This window comes from Cryptotermes secundus, unplaced genomic scaffold, assembly GCF_002891405.2.
Source record: "Cryptotermes secundus unplaced genomic scaffold, Csec_1.0 scaffold117, whole genome shotgun sequence".
Lineage (NCBI taxonomy): Eukaryota > Metazoa > Arthropoda > Insecta > Blattodea > Kalotermitidae > Cryptotermes > Cryptotermes secundus.
In genome coordinates this window covers 2,658-28,500 of record NW_019737981.1, presented here as the reverse complement: position 1 = coordinate 28,500, position 25,843 = coordinate 2,658, and the positions used below count along the sequence as shown (strand labels likewise).

The following is a 25,843-nucleotide window of genomic DNA, read 5'->3' as shown; positions in this document are numbered from 1 at the left end:
TTTTTTTTTTTTTTTTTTGTTTCTTTAATAACACTGTCAGTAGCTAGGCATGTAATTTCCAAACTGCCTCTCCCTTCCCCCTGGGAGGTGTGAGAGCTTTCCAGGAGGGTGTATGATGCCTTAAAAAATGTCTGAGCTCAAACACTCAGATTTTTAATGTTATTTTTTACTGTTAAAAAAATAGAACTCTCAGTGTCTCGGCATTGATCATCACCAACTAAGGAGAACTGCACAAAATTTTTGTTATTAAATATTTGGTTTTTAATCACATTTTTGGAATGGGGGTGCTAGGGCCCCCATAAAACAGTTGTTCTACCTGTATTCAGATTAAAACTTTAGTAAATGAAGTTTTATTATGTGCTCTTTATTACTGTGGTGTTAGGCTGACACTGTTTTTATTTTGGAGATGATTTGAGGAGGTTTAAGAAAATGAAAAGGAAAGAATTAAAATTATAGTTTATGTCATGATGTATATTTTACAGTCTTCCACATATGTACAAATACAAAAGTAAAAAAAAAAATATGAGTTGATCATGAACTATAATATAAATATGAGTGCAAAGAGTTGAATTTATTTTAATCAAGAATGGAGGGGTGTGTGAATGTTTGGTGAAAACCAAAAGGGGAAGGTCTTATTAAAAAGTCTGAGAACCACTCATCTGAGCTGTATGGTGTTGAATGGCAGGATAATGGGTGATTTGAAAAGAGGCAGGCACAGCTTAAATTGAACTTCTGTTCTGGAATTTGCCTGGAGAGGCTGAGGAAAACTGTGAGATCCTGTCAGGATAACTGGTGTTGTGGCCAACATTCATTGTGTCTAGACCATAACTGCTATGCAAATCAGCTCAATGGTTTTGTGCCCTAAATTACAGATGTAGATGCATGCTGTAGTGTAGTTGGTTGAGGCACTGTGTTACAGCCAGAAGGTCGCAGGTTCGATTCCCAGTGTCATTGGATTTTCCATTTGACCTAATCCAGCGACACTATGGCCCTTGGGTCGACTCAGCCTCTGACAGATATGAGTACCAGGAATTTTCCTGGGTGGTAAAGGGCGGCTGGCACACAAGGCTGACAACACCATCACCATCTGTGAGCTGACTGTTTAGGAAATGTTGGAACCTTGATGTCCCATGACCTATGGCCCTCCGCGGCTTTACAGGGATGGCTTTACCTTCAACTTACGAGTACATGGTACAGATTCATTCAGCTTTCCTCTCATTTGTGGAGTACAGAAATTGTTTTAATTTTTCATAGAGTTATTTGCATCACCAACTCCTACAAGGCCTGTTACCAGGGAGGAACCCGAGAAGATTAAAAAATGGCGTGAAGAGCAAAAGAAGCGATTAGAAGAGAAAGGTAGGGTATAGAATTTTAAAAGACCATTACTATGTAGTAGCCTTGTGCCTTCTACTAGCAGAGACTAGGAAGGTTTATATGATCATAACTGATCTTCACCACAGACGCTGATATGTTGTGGGTTAACTCTTTTGCTGCTTGTTATTTTCTTAACATTTTCCGAAAATGATTCAGTTTTAAATGAAAAATGTTTAAAAAGTGCAACAGAAATGTTTCTTAATAGTAACCGTTATATTAGGTGGAAGAAATGCCACTTTTCAATATAAAGTTCAAGTTTTAAGTTTGTTTTCTGTTTATGGTGTTTCAGTTTAGTCCTTATTGCTCATGTGGGAGCCTGATATATTTTAGCTGAATTTACCTTGAGGTTAAGTATAATAGGAGCTGCTTCTCCTTATTTTTACTGATATTTCAGATGCAAATGAGGAGAAAAGAAAAGAGGAGCTACGGGAAGGAGCCAGAAAGGAACTGGCTGAGTGGTATCGCCATCACGAAGAGCAAATTGCAAAGACAAAGACAGCAAACAGGTATGGTTTTTTCCATCAGCTCTTAAGTTTTTAATTACAATGGAAGTCAGTTGTAACAAGAGTTCATAACAGCATTAGTAATTGCTACTATAATTAATACAATGTAGAGCCATTTAGAACATGAAAATTTATAAAACACTTCAGAAATCAGATAATGAATATGTATGCTTATCTTATTGTAACCAGTAAATTGAATGTGTTCATAGGGAAGAAGTGGCTGTTCTGCAGTATAGAAACCATGTGAATCATAGTCAGATTTGAAGTCAGTGCACAAACAAACAATTCCATATTTATTTAATAGAAATGTATATTATTCCTTTGAATACTGTGAAAATGATACTGGGAACCATCATCTGCATTGTACCAGTTATTAAACAGATATCATGGCCATGGTTGCAGTTAGTTGTATGCCTTAACCTCCAAGTATTGCCAGTTTGCATTTTTTCTCCGTTGGTATTCAGTTTCCTGAACACTAAATAAAACTTGTATTATGTCTGGGTTTTAAGATCTGCTACTGGTAATAGTAATTGACTATCTCTGCCTTCTTTGATTGCTTGCTTTGCCTCCACTTTGGCCCTCTCATTAACTTCAACTCCACAGTGCCCCGGGATCCAGTAAAATTGGATTTTTTTTTCTCACAATTCTAGTCTATTTCATCTTTTAGCATAGATGTAATGTGCGACATGTTGCTTGTTACAGAGGAATTACTAATGCCTTTTAACACGCTTGCCAAGTCCGAGAAAATCATGAAATTTTGCTCCGAGTGTATTTTTTCAATGATATCTAGTGTTTCAGCAATTGCTAATGCTTCCACCATGAATGTTGGTGCTATCTTAGATATCCTGAATTTCATGCTACAACCATCTTTTATGTCTGTTGATGCAAATCCTATGAATGATTTGTCCTCCATTTTTGAGCCATCCATGGCGAAACATTTGCTGGTTCTCATTATTTCTTGGAAAATCTTCTTGAATTCCTTGTTGTGATCTTCTGATACCTTTATTTGTCTTCCCTCATCGAAAAATACCCTGGTCTCGTAGAAGAGGCTTCTGTATGTGTAGTTAAAGGCGGGGGACAGTTCCCTGATTAGATTAAATGACTGAGAGGGGTTACCTCTTTGTATATGTCGTACTCATAACATTGCACTTCTCCTGTATGTAATAGTGTTAATTTTTAAGTTATGACAGGTACAGAATATTGAAGGTTCAGTATAAACAGTGAGTTACAGTAATACATTTTATTCTATCTTTTCTTGCTACCACAGAGAGGCTGCTAAGTAAGTATGAACATGGTTAATGTCCTTCTAGTCTGAAGCATGAGATTTTAAGAAAGAGTGGGACTGACTGAAGTAATTTAAAGGTTGTGGCCATTGAATGATAAAAAAGCATGCATGCTCAACATGTATGTCAGGTTGCAGGTTTATTTCCTATACTTTTGCCTTTACAAAACTTTCAATGCTAGGCACTGTGCAAACCTGGATTTTCCTAAAGAAAACTGAGGCATTTGATAACCTTACTTGTAATATATTTATTCTGTAACTTCAGAAATGTATTTTCAAATTTTTAACACACTGAGGACCGGTTGCATATCATGCGTTTGGCTTTTAAATGTGGCAGACCGGTCACATGATATCATGATTTCAGGACACGTTAGGTTGTAACACACTATACCCTGCTCTGGCGCCATCCAAATGATTGACTACTGCGTAATATTACTCCGGAATGTTTGTATAATAGGCAGTAACTTGACCTCGCTGTTTCGGTTTATCCTCCAAAGGAAAATGATCTTTGACCCTTCAAGCTGTTATGTATCAGACAGGAAGTTAGTGCAATATGAATCAAGGACAGAAGCAGTTGAAGACAAAGCGATCTCTCGGAGAACATGAAATATCTTACTTGTTCTCCAATGAGCTATCTGACGTTCCTTCTGAGAGGAGTAGTGAAAGTGACTCAAACAGTGGCAGTGACAGGGGACAACAAACAGTTGTGGCCACAGACAGTAAACGTGAAAGTAGCTCCAACGAAAGTGCAGGATAGTAAAATTGTGGGGACAGCCACATTGGGAAAAGTAGACAAAATGCCTATTTTGGGACAGTTTGCTGGAAATCCAGGGGTGAAACAAATTCCATTGGACCCAACGTGGTGAAACCACATTCAGAAGGAAGGGGGACATTCTTCTTCAGTCCTGGATGGATACTTGTGTTGTGAATATGATTTCCACAATTCACAATTCGAGCATGGTTGATGTTGAAAGGAGACACGGACAAGTAAAGAAGCCTATTTGTATTTCTGAGTATAATATGTTCATGAAGAGAGTTGATAGAGCCGATCAATACTTGGCCTATTATTCTCTTCCTAGGAAAACAATAAAGTGGACAAAGAAAGTTGCCTTGTGGTTTATAAATTGTGCCATTTTCAATTTATAAAAATCTAAACCCTGATTCAAAATTCAAATACAAAGCATTTCCAATGAATGTGGCAAAGGCCTGGGCTACAGACCAGATGGTGGCGGCAGAACGAGAGTCAGACACAGACTTAGTGTGACCGGGCCCATCAACTCCCACCCCACGCAGGCCTCATGTGGACTCCCCTGGGTGACTCTCGGGTGATATTTGGAAACATACACTCGTGAAAATTGTGAAGAGTGAACATTCCAAGGGGAAGCATCCTTCTAGGCAATGCCATGTTTGCGCAGTTCACAGAAAAAGGAGTATGACTGCCTACATTTGCAAGTTCTGTGTAATGCCACTTCACAAAGGGGAATGTTTCCAGAAATATCACACTCTCAAGGACTTCTAGGAGCATTGGTAAGTGTTCTCCAAAAATTTTAGTTCATAAAATTAATTAGATTTTGTATTAATTTTTAAAGTGAACAGTGCACAAGTTAGGGTCCCCCGGGTGATTTAAATTGCCGGTCCTCAGTGTGTTAAATCTTGTGGGGAAAGACAAAGAAAGAACTCAAAATAAAACACAACCATTGTCTTTACACAATATCTTGCTTAAATTTGTATGCAATGCTTGCTGTTTTTTAATACAGTATCCATTTTAAAGGGATTTGCAAGTGCTGTTTATTTTGCAGTGAAAAGAATAACTGTTTATTGTATTGTTGTATGCTAATAATAATAATAATAATAATCATCATCATCATCACCACTGAAGGCCTTTCTGCCAAGGATGAAGTTAAAAGTCCAGTGTTTCAGTTTTTCACATGTGTTCTGGATGAAATTCGGTAAGGTACCAAATTTATCAGGTAAAGGTAAAGTTGTCCCTGTATGAAGCTGTATGGGGGAGTAGAGGTATAGCTTCACTATTCTTTACCTCAGCACTGGATGGAGGTGAGTGGTCAGGTTCACATCCCCTCCCCTGCCTCTTTATCCCTGGGGAAAGTCTCCACCCATTGGGTGGGAGGCTGGGTTGGCTCCAGAGCCAGTCTGGATGTTGTGGAATAGACAAAAATGTCTTGCTCTTGTCTGGGTTTGAAACTCTGTTTTATTACTCTATTGCTTCTCATAGGGTCTGCTACCACAAACCAAGGGTTGTTTTCTTCTGTTGGAAAGATCTGTACTGTTTTGTGACAAATAGGAGTCTGGTAGACTACAGCTTATAGCTCCTTGCAGGACAGTTTGTTAGCTTTCAGACCATGCTTGATTAAACAGAATTATTATAGCCATTCATTATCAACAATATCAAGGTTTGGACTCCTTGATCCATTCCATTCCTCTATATGATCACTAGCTCCTCCCAGTGTAACTTTGGACATCCAATACATCTTGTTCCTCTAGATATAGAACCCATTAACTGTTTTGGAATACGTTCAGGTTCCATTCCTTACCTATTGCATTTTATTTATAACTAGCTGTACCCGACCACGCGTTGCTGTGGCAGATCGAGTGAATTCAAAAATTTTGTTGGATAATTAACCGCTTCATCTGCTTCCACAACAGTGTCGACGGACTTGTATGTGACTGCCTCGCAGTGAATGTTAGACTGAATGATATTGTTAAGTTCGTAGACGTCTTTGTTCTTGGCCGCAAGAATAGCTCGTTCACTCAGCCAATCGTGATTCTTATAATTGGTTTGAATATTGGGAAATACTTTTTCAGCCAATTCTTCTTTTGACGTCACTAAATTGCAGAAGTTATGAGGCAACGAAATTTGTCCTGAGGTCAGATCAACCGGCACCTTTCCGTTCCCAATTTCCAGCAATTTATGCGAGAATATCTCAGCTGATCGATTGTTTTGCAGCTGGACATGCATATTTGTAGTTAATTTTAACATCTTTACGTGTCGCCACAAAGTAGAGTACTTCAATCAAGCATTTATTTTTTTCGCTGGTGTCGATCGAAGAATTACAGATAATGTTTGCCTGAAATCTCCTGCAGGCAATATTAATGCGTTCCCAAATGGTCTGATGTTTCCACGCAAATCTTTGCAATGATCGATGAAGAGCGTCGAGCGATTTTTTGTGCACCATTGTGCATTCATCCCAAACAATAAGTTTGCATTTCTGCAATACCCTTCCCATGCCTGATCCTTTGGAAATGTTGCACATGGGAGTTTCAATGAATTGCATGTTCAATGGCAATTTCAGAGCGGAATGAGCAGTTCTTCCACCTGGTAGCAATGTCGCAGCTATTCCAGACGACGCAAGAGCTAAGACTATGTCATTTTGGGATCGAATTGCTGCCAGAATCAATCTAATTAGGAACGTTTTACCAGTTCCTCCTGGCGCATCTAAGAAGAAGAATTCTGCAATCCCGTTTTTGACAGTTTGCATTATTTGATCGTAAATGCCTTTTTGCTCAAGCGTTAGCTTAGGAATATTTGATTGCACATATGACAAAAGATCACCCGTTTTGTAATTTTGTTCACGACGCAATTCTACATTGAACGAAGCAGCAGCAGATCAATTCGGTGATGGCATTCCCAATTGATTGAAAACTTTGTTCGCGATTTCTAAGCACAAATCTTCAGTCATTATCAATGCTTCGTTGCAGATTTCTGCTGTGAAATCCATGTTCATATTGGAATTTTCCTAGCGTGTTCGATGGAAAATATCTTCAGCCATGTGCGATTTATATTTCTCCCATAACTCTGTTGGAGATGAAGGAGAGCAGGCGGTCGATATGATTGCAAACAATGCACGAATTTGATGTGGATGTGACGTGTTGCACGCATCAGTAATGCATGTAGCGTGTTTGGGTATGTCACGCTACAAATAACTTTAGGCCGTATTAATTATAGCGATTCTTTTTTGTAATTCACTTGCACACTTTACAATTATCGCCACTTGCAGTATTAGAGTTACTGGTTGCACAATCTCTCGGCCAATACTTCTTCTATCTCTTGGCGTCTAGGTTCCAACCTTCTTCAGTGGCAGCTATTCCATGACTGACCGGGCGAATGAATTCAACCCCCCTTTTATACCCTCGGCTGCTGCTATGCAAATGAGCCTTTGTCATAACCGCAGAAACGCTGCTTTGTTGATTCCACGATTCCTACGCAACGACCCATTGTTATTGCCTTGTCTCTGTGGGAACGCTCTGTGTATTCGTCATAACCGTGGAGATTCGATACAGTATTGTTATTGTTACTTCCTATGCAAAGGTCTGTTCTAGCGTTTCCATAGGGGTGACTCTTCTGAATTCCAAATTCCAATTCTGTTTTTCAAAAGAAGCATGTTTTTACCTGTCACAGGTGTGACATCTATATAATAGGTATATAAAAACGCACGCATTCGAATGCAGCGTGTCAAAATTTCGAAGCAATCAGTCAACTTTCGGAGGTTTAGGATCCTGATCAAACGAACATTTACATTTTTATTTATATAGATTTTACTGGAAGATTTTTCCTTATCTCTTGTATTTAATTTAAATTTATTTGGTATACTTTTTCTTTATTTCATTCAAATTTAGCTGGTGCAGTGTTATTTGGCCCTATGTATTTCATTCTGAATTGAGTTAAAAAATGGAAGAAAAACCTGTGTCATATTTACAGTAAAACAGATTACTCTTATGTATATCAGTTTTTGTGTTAAGCAAGAACACGTTGAAATTCTAGGGCATGTAGAAGTTCAGAGGGTTATTTCAAAGTAATGAGTTATTTTTCAGTGTTGAATGTAGCATGAATAATGGGTAGTTCTAGATATTTGGATTATCTGTTATTTCTAATTATCCATGCCACTTCTCCCCTCAATTCCTGCAAGTAATTTGAGTTCATTGTACCAAGATTTAGATCAGAATTATTACATATTTACAGACACACACACAGAACTTACAGCAGGTGCTAATGTGTATTTGTGAAGTGCACAGGATTAGAACTGGTAGACGTTCCATGTCAGTAGATGTTTATGTGGGCTTCTTTTTTAGTGTTCATTTATGCCTTACAGAAATGCTGAGAAGCAGTTTGTGGCAGAATCAGATGAAATTGAGCCAGGCACAGAGTGGGAACGCATTGCCAAACTGTGTGATTTTAATCCAAAATCAAGTAAGACCAGCAAGGATGTATCTCGAATGCGGTCCATAATTCTGCAGCTGAAGCAAACTGCACCTGCTCCAAAGCGTACTTGAAATGTGTTATGTTATAAGTATACCATGAATGTTCTGAAATATGCATTTGTTAATATGTGAAACTGTTAATTTATATTAAACAATGGAAAGATGCTTTATTTGTGAAACTGGATATATTAGAATAAACATTAACTGTGATGTAGAAACATTTATTTTCAATACAAAATTACATAATATAAAAAGTAAGTAATGAACTATGAACATCATATTTTACATTCTTTTCACATGGTGTAAGTCCAAAATAGCTGCTTTACTTTTGGCTTGGCAAGCCAGTTATCTAATGCAATTATGGCTGCATCTGTAAATAGAAATTTGACAGAGTAAATGTAAAACTGGTATCAGTAATTAGCAATCTCAAAGTGCAGTGCTATGAAACATGCAGATTTTCATGTAGAACATTCAGTAAAATGTCAGTTCCCAACTGAAGAAATAGTACTGAATGCACAGTATTTAATAATAATGAACAAATATAGAATGTTCTTTTAAATGTTATAAAATTACTATTTCAGTTGTGTATTCTTCATATATCATATTTTTACTAAGTACAAGTAGGTATTATCATGTGTCTCATCCTAGATTCGTGGACTTACAGAATGCATTAAAACATGTCATGACCAGAATATTTGGATGTAAGGCCCAGAGTCCAGCTAAATCAGTCTGAGTTTAACTGAAGTGCACAAATAGGACAGACACTTTGTAAAACAAACTGCTGTATCTGCCAATGTATAAGACATGGGTTTTTCCTTCAAAAAGGTTCCATCTTATACACAGGAAGTAACACTGAAAATTACATAAATATGAGAACCATGTTTAACGTAATGGAACTGATGTTCTTGGATGTAGGAAAAAACACTGTGGCTGTAGTCATTTCTGGAAAAATCGAGACCTCACGAAGAAAATGTTTATGCTTTGGAACGTATATATATTTAATTTTACTTTTGTTCATTATCTAAGGCAGATTCATTTACTTTCATTTATAGTGAATATTTTTCTTATACTTGATTACTGCATTTTTTTCTGTGAAAGAAGGAATAAAAACAAATGTTCTAGATAAGATACATGTTAATTTCTTCTCCCTGAACCATTATGCATCTTTATGACAGGACGTACAGCATAATAATTGCTGTCATTGGAGACCTGCCGTCAGTACTGTACGCAAGATGACGACTCCGATATCCGAGGTACAAAATGACATAAGGTGGGTCAAAAAGTCCAATGATCATGAATATCGAAATGCTTCCACAAGAAGTTACAGGGTATAAAATGTCTGGCCATCTGCATCTTGCATTTCCAAAACTGCTATAGAGGTGTTGATAAAGTTAGGTTTCAGGTCATTATGCTAAGTATTTGAATGATTACATTTTCGCCAATAAAGGATGTAGGGGAAAATTCATGTATTTAAGGGCATTGAGAAAAAGTGGCTGATTATATACATATATTGTGATTGAAGTCAAAACATTGGTCAAGCAGAGAAAATTCTCANGGCATATGTGAGAATGACTTTTTCAGTCAAGATGAGAATTGAAGAAAGCAGTCTTCTGGGATTTGGCAGACTGCTTCTACCGTTCTCACGGTCTTGTCGCTTGCAGAATTCTTACACTTTTTCTTCTACCCTGAAGATGGAGGCGATATGATCCTCCGAAACGTCGGTTAACACCACATATACACGGTGCCAAATCCCAGAAGACTGCTTTCTTCAATTCTCATCTTGACTGAAAAAGTCATTCTCACATATGCCTAACTGAAATACAAGGAATAATTAGTGACACCTTTTTGTACCAGAATATTTGTTACGTTCATAGTGGACTGATAAAAAGTTATCCCTGTGCTTAACTAATCAAGCACTACACCATGAAGGCATGTGAGACAGCGGATGTGTGGATCCACTTTTTTCCCCTCAGCAGTATCTGCAGGTGAGTGTGCTTAACCCCCCAGGAGAAGAGCCCCTGTTACCCATTGGATAGGAGGCTGGGTGGTCCCTGGAAAAGATCTGGGTGATGTAGAGAAGAGAAAATTCTGTACCCTAGCAACACTCAGGAACTTCTGACTTCTCCATTGTCCAGACCACAGCCAGTCGCTATACCAACTGCACCATCCCAGCTCTTAGTGGACTGATACAAACTAAAATTAATCTGCTGAGTAATTTTGAAGATGAAATATGTAATGGATAGACAGTTTACTGTACTACTGTTTATGGAAATATTTCTGGGCCTATATTCACCAGGAATTTTGATTCAGTGTGATATCCTGAAGCTTCTCTCGTCATTTATTACCATTTCCAAATATCCAGAGACCATCTGGGGACACTGAACATTTCATTCACATTAAATTGAAAGTATTATATTTCAGCATCCTTTTGCATTGATGTATAACTTATAGTCTTGTTTTCCATCTATAATGCATTATAGACAGAAATAAAAGACTATAAGTTAAAACGAAAAGTTTAATCTTGTCTGAAACATTTTCGGGCGTGTAACAATTCTGTATCAACCAAGATCATATGGTATCAAATTACAGATATGAACATTGGAGTAGGTGCTGTTGTGAGTTTCTTCATTTTTTCCTTCAAATGATTATGGGAAGGGACTTTGGAGGAAACTCACATAGTCTGAAGCCTAAGGTGTAATCAATGAACCACATGAATGGATGCAAGCTAAAGTTCTGATTCTTGCCTTATTCCTGAGCATAATGATTTTGAAGAAAAGTTCACCTGTAAACAGTTCAGCAGAAATATTATAGCATTTCCATTTCGTGTGTATTATCATATGATATGGCATGTAGCAGTATTTTGAATAAAGTGAATTCTTCCTGTTTTTAATGGGGAAGAACATAACTACAGTGGAACCTTGCATAATGAGCAAAACAAATGGTAAAAAAATGACTTGCTTAATGAGTGACGTTTTGCATGACGAGTGACGAGAGGGGAAGTCCCGGATCGTGTGCTTGCTACATCAGTCTGTGTTTAGCACTCGTTCCGCTAGCATCATAGTGTCGCTTGTGATCACACATTTTTCCAAACTTGTGTTCAGACATATTATTTGTGATTTTTTTTTGTGCAAAGTTTAATAACCCTTGCAAAAAATGTCCCCAAAGAAAAAGCCACAAAAAGACAGCCACGAGAGAATAAAAACCGTAGAAATGAAACGTAAAATCATTGAAAAGTGAGAACTAGGTGTGAGCGTGGCTGATCTAGCACGCACATACAATCGGTCTACATCAACGATTTGCATGATTTGGAGTTGCATTGTGTTTCACAGCAAGAAGTTGTGGAGGAGAGTTTGTCAGAGGAGGAGGAGGAGGTAACAGCAAAGCAACAATCTTCTGGCACAATAAGAGAAATGCTGAAAGCATGGGAAACTGTTGCATCATACATTGAGAAGCATCACCCTAATAAGGCAGTGGATATGCGCGCAAAACAAACGTCTCTAGACAGCTTTCTAGTAAAAAAAGAATTAGATATATATCATAAATAATAAACTATTTCGTTTTTTTTCTGCAAATCAAATTCACATTCCAGGTTGGTTCATTCTGCATAGAAGAAAAGATGAAGATGATTCACGCTCCTTAACAATGTATATAAATTTTCTGTGAATAAACTTTATACATAAAATTTTTTGAGTATTTTTTCGGCATGGAACGCATTATCGTATTTTACATTAATTTATATGGGAAAAAATGTTTCGCATTACGAGTAAGATTCTGGAACGAATTATGCTTGTTAAGCGAGGTTCCACTGTACTTACAAATGCCACTTTGAAATAAGAATTTAATATGTACATTGATGCAATTTACCTACTGTCTGATTAATGAAAGACTTCTTCAGTCCAGTCCACAGCCAAGGAACTGAGAGGTTAAGATAAGATAGGTAAATACAATGTGGAACCAAAACAGAGTATAACACTTGGAGAAATTTTATAAAAGAGATTACTTTGAAAATGAAGATCCTAGATAGGACAGTATTCAGACACTGTGGTTAGACTTGATTTGCTTAACTCTGGGGGCATCCAGGAATCACTTTTCCTGTTTTGACAAGCATTCATGTGTCATAACTGTAAGGAATAAACACTTAGTCTGATGTTTCAAGAGCGAGAGCTTCAGTACACATTAAAACGTCCATACCTTGAATGTTTTCTGTTTTCACAATTTTGTATTTGAACTCTATTTCTAAGAGCCCATTAGTGTGGTCTCCTAACAGCCTCCAGACAGAAGTGAATAGTTATATTTATAAACCCAGATCATAAGTTATGTTTTCTAATAATGTATTTTCACATGTTAGTGACTAGACATGGGGTTTGGATTGATAATTGGATTTACTGAACACTCATAACTTGCAACTACAAACAATTGTAATGCTGCTGTTAACCTACACACTTAATGAATCATTACACTGTATGCTATGTCTTCACTAAGCCGGTCACAGTAGCCGAGCAGTTTAAGGCATGTACTGTCTTCGCTCGCTTGGAAACCAGAATCGTGGGTTCAAATCCCACTCAGGGCATGGATGATTGTGTGCGTTTTTCTGTTTGTGTACGGGTAGAGGCCCTGCGACGAGCTGATCGCGCGCCCAAGGAGTCCTACCGAATGTGTAAGATCTAGAAAAACCGAAACGAACGGAGAAGTTCATGGAGGTAGGCCTAGGCCCACTGGGGCTGTAGTGCCAAGGGGGAGAAAAAAAATGTCTTCACTAGTTGTTGCTTTGGTAGCATTTCCCAACAATGTCCTCTTCTTTTAACTCTTCTCATGGCATCACTAGGCATCACTAGGCTACTCCATGGCTTGTCCAGTTGTCATTATATAACCTTGTCACGGACCACATAGAAGATACCACTTTCAGCAGTTTCTCAATTTTGGCATGTTGATTTCATTGCCATGATGCATGTTTATTGAGCTGTTACCTAGCAGTGGAGAGCTTCTCTTGTTAAACTATTCTGTCGTCATGTCATAGTATAAATGATGGATCAGTGAGTTGGAAAAGCACCTACAATTACTACTACTACTGTTTCCATTTTATACAGGTTGAACCAGTGCTGTCATTTTGATATTGAAAGCACTGGCAAATAGCCTACAAAGAATATGTATACAGGTTGCTGGACAAAATGAGGTAGAAGGATAATATTAAAATGGCTCTTAAACAGGATGAGAGAGTATGGGCTGGATTCATCTGACTCACAATAGGGTCCAGTGGCAGGCACTCTTGTGAGCACAACAGTGAACCTTTGGGTTCCATAAGATGTACATATCTCTAAAAGCTGAGCAACTGTCAGCTTCTCAAAGAGACCTCCATTTAGTTAGTCAGATGAACACAAATTCCCCTAACTCTTCTGTTTCCTTTCTGATATCTAGGCAGCTCTTTCCTCTCTTGATATCTCTTAGTACCTGGCTGAGCTGAAACATCTTGTTCTGTGTCATCCAATAGGACTCTTTCAGCAGTAACACACCTAATTTGTATTTAAAAAATGTCTATGTGGAACCTTAAATCAGAGCTGACAAGCCTCCCTCAATCATTCCAGGCAAATGCTGATTTTATATAATGTCCTTGCAGGTGATACAGTATCATTAAATAACCTACAAATTATGAAATCTATAGGTGAGAATGAATATTTATTTATTCACACTTAATTTAATGATGCTGTCAGTAGCTCAGGCTAGAGGTTGGACAAAATAATGGAAATACTACAGAAACTTTACACATTTCTTTACTAATATGATGTTGGACCACCTTTTGTCCTCAGTACAGCTGCAGTACTTGGAATGGATTCATACAAGTTTTAAACAGTCTAGCAGAATTTTATACCATTCTTCTTGAAGAACATCTTCAAGTTGTTTTAAAGATGTTGGAAGTGAGAATCTCTTCCTCACTCTAGTCTCCAAAACTGACCAGAGTGGTTCAATTATTTTCAAATCTGGTGATTGTGCTGGCCAGGGAAGATGCTGAAGTTCACCTTCATGCTCTTCAAACCAACCAACCATGGCTGAACAGTTCCAGCTGTGTGAATGGGGACACTGTCATCTTTGAAGACTACATTGTGGTTTGGAAATAACGTCTGAATCATGGGATGCACCTCTTTACCCAACCTGTCCATGTACTCCCTTGCAGTAATTGGCCATGTATGGTAATAATAGGACCAACAGAATACTTTACCATGATACTGCTGTCTCAAACCATCACATAACCTGTGTTCTACTGTTGGAATTGAAGCAGGCATTCCGGATTGTAGGTTTCCTTTGCTGTTCTCCAAACGTAAACTCTTCCTCATGTAAGGAATAGCATGAAGAACAACTCACCTGACCACATCACATGCGAGTTTCCAGCTATCTGATATCCAGGTTTTATGGCTGTGACACCATCATTTACACATCTGAGCATTACTTTCAGTAATCAGAGGTTTCAAAACTGCAGCCCTACTGTGAATGCTGGATTTGTGAAGTTCATGTTGGACAGTTTTTGTGGAAATAGGGTCTTCAAGATGGATATTCAGTTCTGCTGTTATCTATGATGCAATAATTCCGTGATTTTTCAGAACAATCCTTCCCAGTGTATGACAATCTCTTTCTGTCAGTGTTGATTTTCACCCATTGTTCGTCTTCAGTGATGCTGTCTTCCCATGATTTGTTTATGCCAACATAACCTTAGAAACTGTCACTCTTGATATGCCTAATAATGTGACAGTTTTTGTCACAGATGTTCCAGCTAAACGTGCAACAATGATCTGTCCTTTCAAAATTGGACAAGTCTCCCATTTTCCGATTCTTTCACATGGACCGTCACCCAACACAGTCACTAATGTACTGATACAAGCACTACAGAGTGTAAACAAATGAAAGAAAAACATTCAGTCTTGCCAAATGAAGTTCTTTCAATGTTGCCAATACAAATAAATTCTATTCCTCAATTTCTTGGTGTTTCTATTATTTTGTCCACCCCTTGCTTACAGCCTTGAACGATAAGGTGACCAGTGTATAATGAATTTGAAGTCAGCAGTCATTGCTTAATCTGTGGTAGTATTCCAACATTTGCTTGAAGGGACATAATAAAATGGAAACCTAAGCATAATGGTTGGTATTCCAGCTGAGATTTCAGTCAGGCACCTGAATACAGGTCAGGAGTGTTACCATTTTAGCCAACTTACTCAGCACAAGTATATGAAAATGTGGCCCATTCCAGGGCCATTACCCGATATGGGAACTAGGTCTGTTGTCTGACTTTGCTTCAAAAGCTAAAGACTGCTGATTTCTCTGAATATTGGCAAACTGACCTCCCAATACAGGGTACTATCACTCAAATATGGAAACTTTACTCTCAGTATGCAGTAAAGTTACTTTAGGCCAACTTATATTTTCCTTCAAATTATCAGTGGGGTTAATAATCGAACATTATGACGACAAACTTTTAAAGATTATATTTTAATATTGGCTTGAAGTGATATGTTTTATTAAAAAATATAAAGATTTTATGGCAAAAAATTTGGACAGCCATAATTATAATATACAAAGAAAACTAAATTTACATGCAAATTATTGCAATACAGTTCCTTTTAATAAAAGTGTGATAAATATGGGAATCACCTTGTATAACAAGGTCCCTGAGCAGATAAAATTAAAGAACAATTTTAACTCTTTTAAAAGGGACTTAAAATCCTTTCTGTTGAAACATTCCATTTATTCCATTGATGAATTTATGTCCCTTTAGTTCTTAAGTGAGTGTGTTATGGTTTTATGTAATCACAAGTATCTTGTCCTCAAAAATTTTTGGATGCAGGGTTTCTTTTGGTTATTCAATTGCTGCAAGTGGGATGAAGTATTGTATGACTGATGTGTATGAAATCTGTAGGTAGTTAAGTTTTATAGTGTAGTTGACTCATGTACAATATGTATGTTACATTAATATGTAGTTATTGACTTGTTCTATATCCGGAGGTTGTGTCACCAAATATGGATTCTTGGAACAAATAAATCGATTGATTGATTGATCAGTGTGTCTGGCAGCCCAACATATATTCTCTTCTCTCACCATTTTGCACAGTATTATTGTATTTTTTTTTAGTGCTAGTAGGGTGGGACTAAGTCCCTTGTACTGCAGCCACTTCTCACCTATTGTACCAGCCTCAGATAATATGTGAGGGTGATTGTGGAGCAATGAAGATTGGCAGGGGAAACCAAAGTACTCAGAGAAAACCTGCCCCAGCGCCACTTTGTCCACCACAAATCCTACTTGACCAGACCCGGGATCAAACCCAGGCCACTGCGGTGGGAAGCCAGCTACTAACTGCTTGAGCTATGGCACGGCCCAACAGTATTATTGTAAGTCTGAATCATGTAAAATTGAACTTCACACCAGCAAAGGAACTTCAGAGATAAATCTGATTACCACAAGAAATGTGAATGAATATTTCATAATTCAGTTACCTGAAACAGGGTTTTTATGAAGGATGAGGACCTCCATGTTGGTACAGTGGTGAACAATGGACTCAACTGCAAAATCTGTGATGTGTATACAGTTGTTAAGACGCAGTTCTCTAAGTGACTCTCGACATTCTCCTTGCACAAGAGCTAAGATGCCTGCATCACTTACCTGAAAGTGAATAACAGTCATTAAAATCTGAAGGTTTAGACTTGCGTATTTTTTAAAGGTAAGCTAAGCCTATTCCAAAGGCATCACTTGGCCAGTTAAATACAACTTAGCATTGTCCAACAAGCATATCATCACAATTAGTACTAAAATAGACCACTCCCATAAGGTTCCTAATCCTAAAATGTTCATTTCTCTGTTAAAGAATTAGTATGACAGGGCCTGCATCAGAACAAATTTCAGACTTCCTGCAAACCCTTCATCACTAGAGGTTCCATGTGATGTGCGTTTAACAAAAATTCATTAACAGATAATAATTTTGTGTAAACTTTTGAGAAATTATTAATATATATTTACATGCAGTTACATTTGACCTCAAAATCTGGAGACACTTAATTGTGCCAAAAAGATATTTTAGGAGCCATGATAGCTCAGTTGGTGTCACAACTAGGCTTAGGGCTAGACAACCTAGAAATCTGGATTCAATTCGTGGTAGAAGCTAGAGACTTTCTCTTCTCCACAGCATCCAGCCTGGCTCGGAGGACCACTCAGCCTCTTATCCAATGGGCCAGTGAGTACCAGGGACTCTTTCCTGGCAGTAAAACAGTTGGGGTATAGAACTGGCCACTTAGCTTCCTCTGGCACTGAGGGTTTTCTTTATTGTAGTGGGGTGGGACTAAGTTCCTTGTACTGTGGCCACTTCTGGCCTATTGTACCAGTCCCAGATGATAGGTGAGGGTGACGGTGGAGCAATTGATGGAATGAAGATTGGCAGAGGAAACCGAAGTACTCAGAGAAAACCTGACCCAGTGCCACTTTGTCCACAAATCCCACTTGACCAGACCTGGGATCGAACCTGGGCTGCCACGGTGGGAAGCCAGCGAATAACTGCTTCGGCTATGGCGTGGCCCTGGCACTGAGGTTAAGTATACGTGGGTCAATACTTTCATTGCCTCAAATATCTTCATGGCATGGTGCTTACTTCAGCTCAGGGACAATGCACTTTTTACCTTTGCCAAGTAGGTATTTTAAGTATCTCTCACATAATCAGATTTTACACCCTTGAGTTATCTGTGTGCAGATTAAACTGGCAAGACTTTTAAAACCTCTTTGGTTACTGATTGTAGCTCCCTGCAGTGTATTAAGTATTGTCTATTACATTTGTTTAAATAAAATGTATTTACAATGATTTGTAGTAGACTTTCTGTTTTATTATTTTACTGCTTGTGTCAGTCCTCTACCATTGAACAAGGTTTGCTTTCTTCTACTGCATGGATATTTGAATGTTTAGTGACCATTAAATACTGATTGATTTTTCAGCGTTGAATGCAGCATGGATAGTGGGTATTTTCAGATTTTTGGATAATCGTCCATGATATGTATGCCGTGTCCGTCTTGTAGTGCACTCAATTTCACCTGTTATTTCACAACATGTTTCGGCAACATAGTGTGAAATAACAGGTGAAATTGAGTGCACTACAAGACGGACACGGCATACATATCATGGACGAAAATCAGTGCAACAGGACGCTAAAATACAACATTTTGGATAATCTGTTGTTTTTTATTATGTGTGTTACTTCTTCCTGCTGTTGCCATGGATAATTAAGAGATCTCTGCATCATAAGACAGATCCATACATGCAATAAAATGACCAGTTTGCATATGCATAAAAAGGGAGCAGTGTCTATACATTCATTCGTATGTTCTTTCAGCTAGCCACCAATCATGGCAGATATTTTAAATATACAAATGTTTATTGTAATTTGAAATGCTAATGCAAATATTTACCTGTGAATGTGATATGTTTAGAGAAGTTAGGTACTTGTGTTTATTTAACAACTTCAGGGATGTATCAGTCACTGCTATGCAGCCACCAATGTCAAGTTTTGTGAGTAATGGGCAATTATTAGCAATGGAAGCTAACACCTCATCCACCACAGCCAAACACTGATTCAGGTATAAAACTGATAAGTATGGTATGTTTGGAAACAGACCCAACAGAACTAGAAACAGAAAACAAACTTATTTATTAATGAATATTTAAAAATTATCCATCTTTAGTTTATTCAGTTAGTATTCATTTTACAAATTTAAAAGAGATGTTGGTAAACACTGGTATATTAGTGAAAGCTCCTACAGCTGTGAGTGTAAACAAACACATAAAAGCACAGAATATTATGTAAGCATCTGAAAAAATTAGGGCCAGAATAAGATGATTCATCTAGGTAATGGAAGACATCAAGAATAGAGGAAACAGATGGCAAAGAAATCAAAGAGGAAGGACTGTGAGAAGAAAAAAGACATTATAGACTTTGTGCATTGACATCTATAAAACAGAATTAGTGCAGTCAGAAGAAGGACCAATATTAGATTTGAGGTTTTGACAGTGGTGACAGTGAAGAGTATGTCTTCTGATATATGATGTTATACTGTCTGGTAGATGTTCACTGATGTTGTGAAGGAACATACTGCCTCCATCTTCAGTGTTGAAGGGGAATCAAGCAAGCAGCAAGTAGAGTATGCCAGAGAGTACAGTATTGCCTCCTAGGAAATTTTTATGCTGAAGAAAACTGCTTGCCTCCTGATGGTCACAGGCTGGGCTTACTCTTTGATGCTGAAGATGCAGACACTACACTCCTCTGAAACGTCTGTGAACTTCTACTGGACTATATGGTATCATGTTTCAGAAGACAATACTTCTTAAAATGGATAACTGTTCACTTTCCAGGCCCCTACTGACCATTTATTTGCTGATTTATTTTTGGTGTATTAATCCTTAAGTTATCCTAACCAGCAGACTTCTGTTCTATCAGTTACTATTCCTGGTAGACTTTCAATGTCACCTTCCATTTTGTGCTGTAATTTCAGGGCTCCTGATGGTGATAGGAAGATCATTATTTACTTTTGGTATCATACAGGTAATGTCAGATTTTATCACATGTGATGATCTTTCAGAAAAAGTCTAGACCATTATCTGCTGCACTGATGAGCTCACTACTGATCCTCACGTGGCTGTCACATTCATTCTGCATCAGAGTACAATGTGTTTGCACACTTGATCCATATTCGGATCCTTACTAAAAACGGTGTACCAATTGCTAACCACATTTTCAACCTAAGTGGCAAATGTGTCTACTTTCTGAACACAATCAGAGTTCACAACCACCTGAATTTGTCTCACATAATCTTCTTTCCACACTGCTGCAAGTCATTCACTGCATGGACCATCTTCTGATGATTTATGATTGCTTTTGAACCATAACATCGTCTGTTTGCCATACATTGTCTCAAGTATCTGCAATGTTTTAATACTGGCAGTTTTTGATGTTAGCACACACATACTGTACTACCTTCTGGGACTTACCATGTCTGCTAGTCTAAGAACAACTGAACAATTTCACTATGTGCAGGGTGTATGTGACGTTCAGTTGAAGTTGTAAAAATTGAGATATTTCACCTTTACCATTTTTTATATGTTTCATTTGTGATAAGATACATTTCCCTGAATCTTGAAATGGCAAACTCATGACTGAAGAAATTGTTCTACATGTTTTAAAATCAATATGTTATCCCACAGTCATTTCCACACAGAAAAAATGGTAAGCAGAAGGGTTAATTAATACATCAGAATTCATCACATTTTAGAGCAGCTGGTCCTTAAAGAATAGTTGACAATAGAATTTTGCATGAAGTCAACTAGTGAAAAACTGACATAAACAAATTACATGATTTATTTAAACCGTCTTGCAGTGCATACACTCATCTATCTCCTTCTCTCACTCGCACTACATGTTTCGGCATAAAATGCCATCCCACAGTCATTTCCACACAGAAAAAATGGTAAGCAGAAGGGTTAATTAATACATCAGAATTCATCACATTTTAGAGCAGCTGGTCCTTAAAGAATAGTTGACAATAGAATTTTGCATGAAGTCAACTACTGAAAAACTGACATAAACAAAGTAGGTGTAAAATGGTTTTCATTCTTCCTTTCTTTAGTTTATTTATGATTTAATGATGATATCAGTAGGTCAGTGTACACATCAGCAAATGGTAGGATGATTAGTGAATAATAAACTGGGAAATNCACACTAGTGCGAAAATAGTGTTACAACTCACCATGTGAAACAAAAGTGAATGAATATTAAACAACATATAAACTTAAAAAAAAAAGCCCCGGTTAAGCCGCAAACCGGTTAATCCGCCCCCGGATAATCGAGAGTTGACTGTATAAAGCAAGAGTGCTAACCACTTGAGATGGCGATGTTTGATGCAGTGGCTTTTATAATCAGATAAGCAATAACACAAATTTCTTCATCTGGACATCTGATTTACAGTCAACATTAAGTTTTATGAAAAACCAATACTGTGTATAGACTGATATTTGAAGAGAGAATAATAAGTGAATACTTATACCTGCTGTACTAATTTCTCTATTTTGGTTTCTTCCTGGATTCAAATCAAGTTTATATAGATGAGTGCATTTATATATTGCACGTACTGAATCATCACTTATACTGCACTCGCTCAAATCCAATGTCTTTACATTTGGATGGAGCAGGCAACACAAAATTTTACTGTTAACACTGCCTCTGTTACAAGCAACTACTAGTAATTTACTTTTCAGAGCAGGCGGTAGCACTTTCACTGTATCAATATACTGCTCCATGCACTGTGCTGCAACATCTGTACACCTGTTCAACAAAATGTTATGTTATAGCTGGCAGGGTAAAAGAATAAGCATGTCAATAAATATTCAGTCAAATAAATAAACTTCACTGTTAATACATATATCCGGATTTATTTTCTCAGAAAATATAATTCACACAGATCACAGTTCAAAGGCGTTCATCAGTTATTTCAGAGAGGAAACTTGGTATATCCAAACTATTCACTTTATAGTAACATCTATTGAGAAGTTTATTTTTAATGTGAGCACTGTCAGAATTAAACTTACATCCACAAATATAATTTCTTCATTACATTTCATCTGCAAATGTTCTGCTTTAGTGAGTACTTTTGATACGTAACAAGGTCAGATGTTACATTAAAGTTACGTCCAGTTAATTTAAGAGCAATATATTAACAATCAGAAGTCTTATATCACTAATATTATATAATTTCTTTTAATACAAAGGGGTTATAGGAGCTGGGATAGCATAGTCAGTATAGCAACTAGCTACAGGCTGGACAACCAAGGGGTCACAGTTTGAATCCTGGAAGGGTCAAGAATTTTCTTCTCCACATCATCCAGGCTGACTCTGGGTTCCACCCAACCTATCCAATGGGTACTGGGATTCAAACCATTTTAATATGCCGGAACAGATGGAAATGAACTGGCACTTCTGCAGCAAGGGATGGAACACTTGGTCCCACATCTGTACCGCATATTTAGAGCCTGTATGGCATATGGATTTATCCCTATGGCCTGGAGGCAAGTCAAAGTGACATGTATTCCAAAGGCCAGGAAATCAGATTATACCAAGGCCAAGGTTTATTGTCCTATCAGCCTGTTGTCTTTCCTATTGAAAACAGCGGAGAAACTATTAGATAGGCACATTAGGGATGGTGCATTGAAGAAGTATCCTCTACCCCAAACCCAGCATGCTTACCAAATAGGTAAAATTACTCAAACTGCACTTCACAATGTGGTAACATGCATAGAAAGTGCTATTGAATACAAGGACATTGCCCTAAGAGCATTCCTTGACATTTGAGTAGAGGGTGCTTTTGATAGAACCTCATTTGATATAAGAAAACAGGTTGCTGAAAAGCATGGCACTGCACTATGCTGGAAAGCAGGAGCATAAATGCTACATTATTGGGAGAGATCCTGGGAGTGTCTGTGATTAGACGGTGTCTGCAGGGAGGAGTGCTTTCACCTATGCTGTGGAGCCTCCTCATGGACGATCTTTGGGAACTCAACAGCAATGGGCATTACACAGTAGGATACGCTGATAATATAGCAATCCATATCAAGGGAAATTATTTCAGACCGTGTCAGAGGTCTTACAAAGAGCCCTGTGCACAGTCCAACAATGGTGCAAAAGAATAAATTTGTCTATCAACCAAAACAAGATGGTAATTATACCCTTTACTACAAAGAGGAATATAAAGGAACTTAAGGAACCAATCCATTTCCACAAAATGATCCAGCTATCCAGTGAAGTCAAGTACTTTGGACTAACATTAGACAAGGCATTGACATGAAAAAAGCAGCTGGACAAGGTTATCAAACAAGGCATATAAGGTCTTCTGGACATGCAGAGGCATNCCACCGCGGCGGCCCGGGTACGATCCAGCGTCTGGTCAAGTGGGATTTGTGGTGGACAAAGTGGCGCTGGGGCAGGTTTTCTCCGAGTACTTCGGTTTCCCCTGCCAATCTTCATTCCATCAATTTCTTCACAATCACCCTCACCTATCATCGGGCTGGTACAATAGGCCAGAAGTGGCCGCAATACAAGAGACTTAGTCCCACCCCACTAGCAATAAATAAGAATAGCGACCTTGTAGCCTCCCGTCCAATGAGTCCTACCGACTGTGTATATAGGATTAAGAAACTGAAGAAGCGGTCAAGGTCCAACAAAAGGAGTGTAGAGCCATAGATACATACTATATTGAGATACTGAAAGCTTCGTTAAATAAACCACGGACGGAATAGGCGAGGTTCAAGATACTTTTTCACGCTGAACTACCTCATCTTGGTTCCCGTTCAAAACGGCAGATGACACTGAGTTATATAAACACTTCTTGCCCAGCGGCAGAATCCTAAAAAGACAGTTCAGGTGTGAGCACTTAATTCCGTCCAGAGAGAAATATTACAGTAAGGTGCATAGAACCGAGAACAACCATTTCACTAACAGCCGAGTATTAACATTTACGTTCACTAAAAGGAAAGAACACGTAAGAGACATGTGGGTACATTCTCAGGGTCTAAAACTCACATTAAACATTCGGTTTACTTTCGAATCTACTAATGTAGGGATGTATAAATATCAGAACTTGGAACAACTCGTGTTTAAAGAATACTATTTCATGGAATATAACTCCTTGTAGTTTGATTCAAGTTCACGGATGTTTCCGAGGAACGTATTATATCCCTCTTCAGGGTAAAATGGAGAGCCAAATGTGCTTGCTCCTTACGTCTTCCTGATTGCTTACTTCGCTCATTTTTCGACTTTGAAGATGGAGGTAGATATATTCTTCCGATACGATAATATTCTATCAGACTACACGGTGTCACATCCTAGAAACAGCTTCACCAACTGTGTACTAAGATCGATCTCGTTTGATATATGGCGCCGTATAGTCTGGTGGAACATTATCAAATGGCTCAGAGGAACACAATTCCTCCATCATCGGGGTAGAAGAGTAAAAAAAAAAGTACGTTTCGGGGAAACTCCGGCCTTCATTTTCAGAGCATAATGTAACATTATTAATATCCCCTGAAGAAGGAGGTGTCAGATTCCTCTGAAAATCTACACGGTGCTACCGCTATGATAGCAGTCTTCATAGTAATTACTGTAGAAGCCGCAGACCTAGCTGTGTATTAAAATTTACGTAAAGGTATGAAAAGGTATAGTTGTCCCCATGCTTAACTAATTAAGCACTATGCCATGAAAGCGTATGGGGGAATGGATGTATAGATCCACGTTTCCTTGACCTCGGCACTAGTTGGAGCTGAGTGGTCACCTTCACGCACCGGCCGCTTTACGCCCGGGGAAAGAGCCCCCGGTACCCAGTGGGTAAGAGGCTGGCTGGGCCACAGACAAGGCCTGGACCAGATGGAGAAGTGGAAATTCCCGACCCTACCGGGACTCGAACTCCGACCCCTCGGCCGTCCAGCCCATAGCCCGTCGCTATACCGGCTCTTATTAACATTTACTCATATTCACTAAAAGCAAGGCAGACGCACAACTTATGTAACAATTTTCTCATGTATCTAATGTTCGTGATTAGAAAGGGAAATTAGTCTCCGTGATTACTTAAGTACCGGGCTAATGAAGACGTATGGAGCAGTGGAAGTATTTTTTTTCTTGGCACTACAGCCCCAGTGGGCCTAGGCCTGTCTCCATGAACTTCTCCATTCACTTCGGTTTTTCTGGATCTTACACTTTCGGTAGGACTCCTTGGGCGGGTGATCAGCTCATCGCAAGGCCTCTACCTGTACACAAACACAGAAAAACGCACACACACAAACTAAACATCCATGCCCTGAGTGGGATTCGAACCCACGATCCCGGTTTCCAAGCGAGCGAAGACAGTACATGCCTTAGACCGCTCAGCTATTGTGACCGGCTCAGTTATCAACTTTACTCATATAAAAATTTTGTACCTTCAAAAGCTATGGGTATGTCGACCTTAATCTTAACTTATACGGGGCCGTGCCATAGTTCAGGGGGTTAGTCGCTGGCTTCCCATCTCGGTGGCCCGGGTTCGATCCTCGGCCAGGTCATGTGGGATTTGTGAACAAGATTACAGTGGGGTTGGTTCTCTCCGAGTACTTTGATTTCCCTGATAATTCTCATTCCACCAACTGATATTTATTGCTCATCCTATCATCGACGCTATATAGTCTCGATAGTGATACTGTCATTAAATAGCAAGCTTTAACTTACATGGACAGTAAGCTTCTCACAGACCCCAACTCGCATTCCGATAACATTTTTCTAACTATCTCGATCTATTTTGTACTGTATATAAACACAACAACTGTAACCAATAAAATGGAAGTCATTTATATTTGTATATTGCTAATCCATCTAGGTTAGTACGCCAAACCACATTAAAAACAGTTCCACTTTCACCTTCCCGCAACTGGCA

General features: G+C 38.4%; 2 protein-coding genes across 7 annotated transcripts in view; one reads left to right on the top strand and one right to left on the bottom strand.

The window, feature by feature from the left end:
- Nucleotides 1-9,502, top strand: part of LOC111870525 (clathrin light chain) — a 27,545-nt gene extending 18,043 nt beyond the window's left edge. For 5 of the 6 annotated variants that reach the window (XM_023862886.2, XM_023862884.2, XM_023862883.2 and 2 more), the window contains 4 exons: nt 1,255-1,356; nt 1,769-1,880; nt 3,145-3,156; nt 8,268-9,502. In XM_023862886.2, coding sequence (XP_023718654.1) covers nt 1,255-1,356; nt 1,769-1,880; nt 3,145-3,156; nt 8,268-8,448 — 407 coding nt within the window. In that variant the 3' untranslated portion in view covers nt 8,449-9,502. The remainder of the gene's footprint in view (nt 1-1,254; nt 1,357-1,768; nt 1,881-3,144; nt 3,157-8,267) is intronic. The other variant, XM_023862882.2, reaches the window with a different exon arrangement.
- LOC111870524 (protein AMN1 homolog) lies at nt 8,648-25,843 on the bottom strand. The gene is made up of 5 exons (XM_023862879.2): nt 25,639-25,843; nt 21,437-21,714; nt 18,809-19,023; nt 16,855-17,020; nt 8,648-8,746 (listed from the first exon to the last, which is right to left on the bottom strand). The coding sequence occupies exons 1-5, from the start codon at nt 25,683-25,685 to the stop codon at nt 8,670-8,672; spliced, it is 783 nt and encodes a 260-aa protein (XP_023718647.1). The 5' UTR covers nt 25,686-25,843; the 3' UTR covers nt 8,648-8,669.